General features: G+C 34.5%; 1 protein-coding gene across 1 annotated transcript in view; it reads right to left on the reverse strand.

Annotated features, from left to right (window-relative positions):
* Positions 1-8283, reverse strand: part of LOC106471257 (dehydrogenase/reductase SDR family member 13-like) — an 11903-nt gene extending 3620 nt beyond the window's left edge. Inside the window, exons 1-2 of the mRNA XM_013931847.2 lie at positions 8101-8283; positions 4041-4283 (exon numbers count right to left, since the gene is read on the reverse strand). Coding sequence (XP_013787301.1) covers positions 4041-4283; positions 8101-8254 — 397 coding nt within the window. The 5' untranslated portion in view covers positions 8255-8283. The remainder of the gene's footprint in view (positions 1-4040; positions 4284-8100) is intronic.
* Between the last annotated feature and the right edge of the window lie 451 nt (positions 8284-8734).

Consider the following 8734-nt stretch of genomic DNA (forward strand, 5'->3'; position numbering starts at 1 on the left):
CTTTTGTCTCATTATAACTGTTACTGACAGATAAAACAAACATTACCGCTTTCAGTAACAGTTATAATGAGACGGTAGTGTCTATTTTCAGTAACGCTTTCGAGCGTTAACAACATATCAGTTTGTTTTAATAACTTCTAATAAAAAAGATAAGTATATAAATGAGAACTAAGCGGTTAATTATAAATTAAAGAGAGCAATCCTGTATAACAACTAAATAGTAAGAATTCTTAAAATGGTTGCAAAAAAAACAAAAACAAACTCGATTTGCAATGTGCTTTTTGAATAATATGATTTTTTGCATACCTTTAAATTTCTTTATATTTTAGGTTAATTTCATTTTTCGTTTATTAGCCTTTATTTGTTTGTTTTTTGTTAAGCGCAAAGTTACCCAATGGGATATCTGTGCTCTGTCCACCACCGGTATCGAAATCCGATTTTTAGCGTAGCAGGCCCGTGGAGCCATTGAAAAAAGGGCGTTTATTTTCAGTTTTAAAATGTCACCATCGTATGTCAAAGAAGTGTAAAGTAATAACTTTTGTTGTTGCTATGTGCTCTAAGTGTAGCAGTTACGTGTTGTGTTAGTGTTAACCAATTCGTACTAACATTTCATTCATTCGTTTATTTTTGAAGTAAGAAACCTCTATGTTATGCCAATCAAATGATCGTAGCATTGAGATGGCTTGTCACGTGCTTATTCTAACTAAAATTCATGCTCTCTTTAAAAAGTCGCAATTTTGTGGTTTAAACATTCAGGAATTGAACCTAAAAACTTTTCTTAACTAGTGACATCTAGTGTTAGTAAAACAAAATATTCGAATATATATTTTTTAATGGGGTCTTATAAAATAAAATATGAAAAACTTCAAATAAACTTTCGTTAACAGTTTAATAATCGTAAAGTTATCGTGATACAATTTGAAACGCAAGCTGGGTATGTTTTATATCCTGTGACCCAGGGGTTTAAAAGTAGAGTTGTTCACGTGCACTGCTTTAGTGAGTATAAAGAAAGTATTCTAAATATAAACATCGGCTCAGATAACTCTGGAAAACGATAAGGAACGTAATGTCTCCTTCCACACCACACTTTTTTAACGAAGGCTAGTCGTTAAACAAACATCCAAATACCTTTGATACGAGATGAATTCTTATATCCTCGTGCGGCACGCGTCTAACTAAATTTAGAATAAGATCTCAACGAGCACATGTCTGTACACAAAGCTTTATACAGCCAGCCAACGTTGTACATAACGAAGTGTTCGTGAAGCCATTACCTTCACCATGACATAAGAAAAAATTTCACCTCTACTGCTAAGTAAAGAAAATAGAAAGACATGACATCTTTTTTTTTGTTGGTGTTTTTTACTGTTGGTAAGACTAAAGTAAAATGTAATAGTTCATCTACTAATGTTAAAGAAACGCCTCAGAAAACCTCTTGTTTTGTCAGTTTACACTTGTATTCCTTATATAATCTTTTTCTTTCTTTTTTGTTAGCCGCGGCATAGCGGCTTACAGAACGGTTCTGAGATTTTTTGTGTTTTTCAAGTACAAACTTTTATCTCATAGCTCCGTCATCTCTTGACCGTCGTGAGATCTAATTACAGTTTTGGACTCAGAAGGTCAAACCCTTTCGATTGATGTATTTGACCACGCTCAAGTTTTCATAGATTAATTTACTCTAATCCTGCCTAAAAGAATTTCAAGTGCCGCGGCTATTGAGGCTTCCCTCTTGTTTAGTCATTAACTGGTATATTTCCTCCACTTTACTGGAAATATTCACGTTTTAAAATTATTTTACTTATTTACGTTTCAATGAAAAATCAAGGAATATTTTAAATGTATGTAGACACCGTTTTGTTTTTAATTATTAGATGGGATTACAACGAGGGCTTATATCGCTAATAATTGGGTTTTAATACCCGTGGTTGGCAGACCATAGGTAGCCTACTGTGTAGCTTTGTTTTTAACAGCAAAAAAAGTTAAAAGTATTATTAGCTTTATCTGGTCCACCTAAGATAAATAACATTAAAGAACCTTTAAAATCTTATGGTAATTATTATATGTTAGATATAGTTAATACTTATAAAAATATTAGATTATACCTATATTTATGTTTGCAATCACTTTGGAGCCTCACCACGTCGTTAAAATCGGTGTCGTTACTTCCGATCATGTTTTACTTGACAACTGTCAATCTTGGTAACAGCCTTGCAACGCAATTTCTTTTGCAAAAAAGCCCAGTCGTACGAGGATAACGTTTCTTTGCGCCCCTTTCAAAAGTCTGCTTGTTCAGGAATCCATAGGTGCTGTTTGGCGATTTGACTTGATATATCTTAATATAGAATAGCATGAATACCGGTTTCATTCTTCAGCAGCTTGAGGTATGCGACAGTTGAACTGATTTGTCGTGGAAGCAACTTGTGTCACTTTTCTAGACAGACATCCTTCTTAGTTATGCTGCACACTGTTGTCTGGGGCACGTGGACAGTTTTTGCATTGTATTCATGGATTCTCACTTTGATTACCGTGGTTAGAGTACAACTTGTTGTAAGTCTCTTTCTGGGTGGTCCTGATGTCCCATGTTGATCCACATTCCTATATTTTCCATTGCCATTAAGTACAAGGGACATCCCCTCTTTATAAATACTAAATCTACGATCTAAACACATCCTTATGATCGGAGTGTATAAATATGTTCCGTCTGAAGAGGGTTGTTCATACCCTTTCCAAAAAGTGATCATTTTATGACACTTTAAACAATATCAGAATGTAGTTTAGATACATTCCTTTCTACTGCAAATTTAAATCGATTGGAATTTACATTATTTGCTAACCTACTCAATAGAAAATATTTTATATAACGTACTCAACCCTCTATATTGAAACCTTTCCATCTGATGATGCTAGATAAAACTAATAAAACGTAGTGTTTGAAAAAAAAAGGTTTTTAAACATATTCTCTTGTTTGTCTGTAAATGAAAATATTCTTTTAAATTTTGGTCTTAAATGTATTGTTTCTTTCTTTACAGGATAAAATTTGATTGTTGGATAGACAGGAGGCTTCTTTACTATAGCTATGATTCACAGAATATAAAGCAAAGTGCTTCACAGACTCTTCTTAACCTGATATGTTGTAACGCTGCCATTATGATATCCTTTCTGAAATACAGAAACTGTGAGAAGAAATCCTTTCGTATGTTATTCTTTTTAATCTCTTCAAACGTTTGTCCATAACCACAGATCCACTGTTAAGTTTACTTTACATCTGTGCAACAGCTCTTTACCATGCACTATGTATAGAGAAACGAAGCCTAATCAAAATGGTGTATCTTAATTATAATAAATTAAGTGCCACTTTTTCATTTAGTAAACACTCAGAGTCAAAAACTATTTTGTTCTTGAACTTTATCCTATAAGAAGTTCCACTGTCTCCTCAAACAAATATATATGTAGTTCAAAAGACGTGTATATATATATATATGTTAACTACATAAGTGTTTTCCTAACTTTAAATAGCGACGTCCCTCTAACTCAGCAAAGTTTCCGTTACGCCCCTCTTTCACATTGAAATAATTTTCGCAAGGGATAACATAAAAATCAATATTTTCTTTATTTGTTTTTAATAAGTTTTATTAAAATAGAAAATGCTTGTAAGTGCGAGAACAAAAAGAAGAAAAAAAAAGCTTTGAGAGCAAAGTGATAGTTTTGTTAGGTTATCGTTGTTTCCAGCTCTTCTGTTTCTTCCTTCGTTATTTTTGGCTCTCCTGCCAAAAGCTCTCCCCACGCCATCAGTATGCACCCCCAGGGGGGCGCGCCCCACAGTTTGGAAAACACTAAATTGCACTATTCCTTTGAGCGTCATTCCAAATAGTAGCCTAAATAATGTTTAAAATTTTATCTTCCAAAACTTATACCCAAACTTTTCAACAGGAATCCGGTACTCCATCTCCTAGAAATTAATTAACCACTAATTAAGATTATGTTACCTTGACTTCCGTAAGTAATACCATTAGGTATAAGATACAATACATGCTACTTACCAGCATTGTTGATAATAGCGTCCAACCTTTCCTCGCTTTCATTGAACTCCCGGGCAAATTCCCAGACTGAGTCAAGACTGGTCAAGTCCATAAACATGACCCGAACATTGAAGCTGCCTGTTTTACTTCGAAGAAAGAAAGCTGTTGAGTCTCGCCGGGCTTTAGTTCGACACGCCACCACCACTCGAGCTCCTCGCTTTGCCAATTCCACAGAGAGGGCACGACCGAGCCCTGAACTTCCTCCTACAAAGAAATATCACCACTAAAACGCATCTGAACCGCCAGTGAGGACACCAATTTAATCTGGCTTATTTTACTGACGACGATCAAATCCTCTGAAAAACTACTGATGCACAATAAGAATCTTGATAAAAAAGTTAGCAGAAAGGATCACATATAAAGTGTAATAAACTTAAAATAAGACCCAAAACTCGAGCGCTTTCGAACAGTTGACTATTCTTCTTCAGGAGAATAAGGGGTCTTTGTTCTCTTGAAGAAGAACAGTCAACTATTCGGATGCACAATAAGAAACACCATGTTGCCAATGCAGTGTTTGGACAACTATTATTTCTCATACCATTAGACAGGTTTGTCTTTTATTTTTTCTCAATGTTTTTATTTAAAGACGTGACGTTGGAAAAGTGTACATAGATACTTGTTAATGATCACATTAATTATTGTATAGGCTGAACGACTTAGTGACTTATGTACCAACCATACAGGCTGATGGACGTAGTGACTAATGTACCAACCATACAGGCTGATGGACTTAGTGACTGATGAACCATCCACACAGACTGATGGACTTAGTGACTGATGTACCATCCATACAGGCTGATGGATTTAGTGACTAATGTACCAACCATAAAGGCTGATGGACTTAGTGACTAATGTATCATCCACACAGGACTGATGGACTTAGTGATGAATGTACCATCCACACAGGCTCATGGACTTAGTGACTAATGCACCAACCATAAAGGCTGATGGACTTAGTGACTAATGTATCATCCACACAGACTGATGGACTTAGTGACTGATGTACCATCCATACAGGCTGATGGACTTAGTGACTAATGTACCATCCACACAGACGGATGGACTTAGTGCCTGATTACCATCCATACAGGCTGATGGACTTAGTGACTGATGTACCATCCATACAGGCTGATGGACTTAGTGACTAATGTACCACCTACACAGGCTGATGGACTTAGTGACTAATGTACCAACCATAAAGGCTGATGGACTTAGTGACTAATGTATCATCCACACAGACTGATGGACTTAGTGACTAATGTACCAACCATAAAGGCTGATGGACTTAGTGACTAATGTACCATCCATACAGGCTGATGGACTTAGTGATTAATGTACCATCCACACAGGCTGGTGGATAGTGATTAATGTACTATCAACACAGGCTGATGGACTTAGTGACTAATGTATCATCCATACAGGCTGATGGACTTAGTGATTAATGTACTATCCACACAGGCTGATGGACTTAGTGACTAATGTATCATGCATACAGGCTGATGGACTTAGTGATTAATGTACTATCCACACAGGCTGATGGGTAGTCACTAAAGACCCACCCATACAAACTGACTGACTTTGCCATCCATAGATCGAGTTCCTCCGCTGTTTCCAGCAGTTATGAAACTATCTTTCGCCAGTTTGTGTTTATCTATCATTTATGTACTAAGAAAAGCTCATTCGTTTATTTACATACAGACATCAAAATCTTATCAATTTTGTGCTAAGCATGAGAGAGGACTCGTAGCTAGCTAGAAAAAAGTCCACGTGTCTGGTAGCATTTAACTGTTTAAAATATGCAACAAAGCCTTAAAAAGATTCCTGATCTCAGTGGGAGGTGTTTTTGTTTTTTGTTGCAAGAGTCGTTAGTCAAACAGAGAAGTGCATTTTACAGGTGCTTAAGTTTTAGTTTTGGAAACTTTTTGATAAAAATAGAAACCTTTGTTTTAGAAATACTACTTATTGTACTATTTCCAAAAGAGAGGTTTCTATTTACGTAAATAAGAAGTTAAAAAATTCTCTCAATAAATTACTGTATTGATTTTTATAAGGTAGGTTGTTTATAATCAGATATATATTATGTCGGTTCCAGACTGAACTTTTATGTTTGCTTTATATTTTGCAAATATTCTAATTCCTTCTTAACCGGATCATCCGCTTCACTCACGTAGTCAGAGTGAGAAAAGTTATTCTAGAAATTCATTTATTTGAAAGTCTCGTATTTTATTTAACCCACTGTCATTGGTTGGTGTTTGTTACAGCAAATCCAATCCTAAACATTATAACACTTTAATTGGTATAAACAATTTATAATCGTGTCCATTAAAATGAGAATAATATGCGATGTGACTTTCGACGAACTTGAACTTATTTTCAGTCTCACTATGATACTGTGTTATATTGATCATTATTTCAGGCCATTCCCCAGTGTTAGTTTTAACCTCTAAGATTTTAAGAAAACCAGCTATCACTAGGTGTACAATAATAACTAAGTTCCCTCTAGTTTTCTGTCACAACCAGTAAGTAAGAATGTCACAAAAACAATATTTTAACTAAATATTTGTTGTCATATTCTGTGTTGCATTCTTCTATATTGAGATTATTTATCGGCAAGTTGTTAAGTCTAGTCCTCATAAAGTAAGAAAACAATTAATTTTAACGTACAGAAAAGTCCGCTTATAATTCTACGTATTATTTACCTACGTTATCAGTCTTCAAAAACAATTAATTATACTTGTCATAAGACATTATGTTAGGTCTATTATATTTATTAACACTACATTTTAAATGTAATCCCTTAGAAATTTTCAAGAATCAGAAGAGTGTAAATTAATAGTATTTCAACCCCAAGGAACTAGAACGTACTGTTAAAAACATATAATAGGCCTAAAATAATATCTTATGACAAGTATAGTTAGTTATAATCATGATTCGCAGCTTGTAAAAGCCCTTCACACCATAACAATTGTTAAAGTAAAAACATTCCCGCTTTATATAAATATAAATATAAAGCCAATTACTACCAGACATAAATCATAAGACTGAAAAAAATACTTACACAACAGGCGTGTTATTCTTTTTTTATTTGCCCGAAAAATGCGTAATTTTGTATGTTTTTCTTGAAAAAAGTATTCGTTGCAATTCTTTGGAACACTTTACATTGGATGTGTATAGTATTGAAACAGTATATTCGTTATTACAGTGTTATGGTGAAGAAGGCTGATCATAAGCGACAGAAGCATATTTTCTGTGTGTATGTGGTGGGGGGGGGGGGGTAGAAATTAACCCAAGTTTTCAGAAGTCCAAACTACGGGAATTCAGGGGAAAACTCCCCCGGATAAATCTTACAATAAATGTAGCAGTTGCGTTTATTATGAAAATTATTTTTTAAAAAAAGTTAAATTGAGCATTATGACCTTGACCTTTTTGTTTTTAATTTTATTCTTTATCTTTTTTTTTTATTTGTGTCTCCAACTGCACAATTCATTTTGGAACGTTAACGGTTTATAGTTAGTCATCTTTAGTATTTAGGCGAAAAACTCAATTCAAATTAGGGAAATCGTAAACTTATAACAAGGTATGGAGAGTGGGCCAAAATAGGCACTAGCCCCCTGTTCAAATGTTCACGTACATTGTTTCCATCAGAATGAAAGATATACGAGAAAACAGATACTGATAATAAGTGCTATCTGTAATTTGCTTTCTCACCTCGAAAAGGTGCAGAAATTATGTTTAAATATTTCGTAGCCAATATGGTATAACATGGTAAATTCTGGTAATATTTTGTTTTAAGAACCTCACGGAAAGGAAAGAATTAATCGGATTTAAGATTCTTACACAACTTCATTCAACAATATAATTTTCTCCACTTGGATTTTTACAGTAAATTGAGTAATTTCAACTTCTGTTGTTTTTTAACAACGAAATTAGTATTCAACAACCCCAACATTCTTATACTTGGAACTTCATTTTTTTTTACTTCAATTTTTGAAAGACAAACTTTAAAAGAAAAAGATCTTACCAGTGAGAAGAACTGTCTTTCCATCTAACCGTTCGTCACTGTCACACCATTCGGTTTTCTTAATGTAGTACCTAATTAGGAACAGTAGTCCTCCTGCAAGGGCAAGAGGGAAAATAAGGCCAAAAGCATAGACGGAGAGCGTTCCTTCGAGCATCTTTTCGTCTCTGTGAAGGATATGCAGACTGCCTCACCACTTTAGGAAAATATATTGCGCCTGCGCGCTCATGCCGCTCGCACAAATATTTCTCAGGTTTCGTCTTCCAGGGATAAATCACGTGACAGCACGTGTCTTGTATATTTATGGCAGGGGATCGAGTAGATTTGCATCAAGATGAAGACTCTTTCGGAAGACTTATCGAACTATTTTTTTTTTATAAAACATTTCTTTTGTAATAACTTTAAAAATGTTAAGATTTAAAAGAATTTTAATGTCAGAAGTTAGATCTTGTAAATCTTGTGACCTCTTCTATGTACTGGGTCTGGAACAAAGGGTCAACTACATAATCATCAATTAAAAGAAAAATATGAATTATTTTTTGCTTAGTAAAGGGAACATTCGATAGTAATCGATCGTTGTATCTTGAATATTTTTCTAGTCCATTTGTTTGTTTGTTTTTGAATTTCGCGCAAAGCT

Source organism: Limulus polyphemus, unplaced genomic scaffold (assembly GCF_000517525.1).
Source record: "Limulus polyphemus unplaced genomic scaffold, Limulus_polyphemus-2.1.2 Scaffold4496, whole genome shotgun sequence".
NCBI lineage: Eukaryota > Metazoa > Arthropoda > Merostomata > Xiphosura > Limulidae > Limulus > Limulus polyphemus.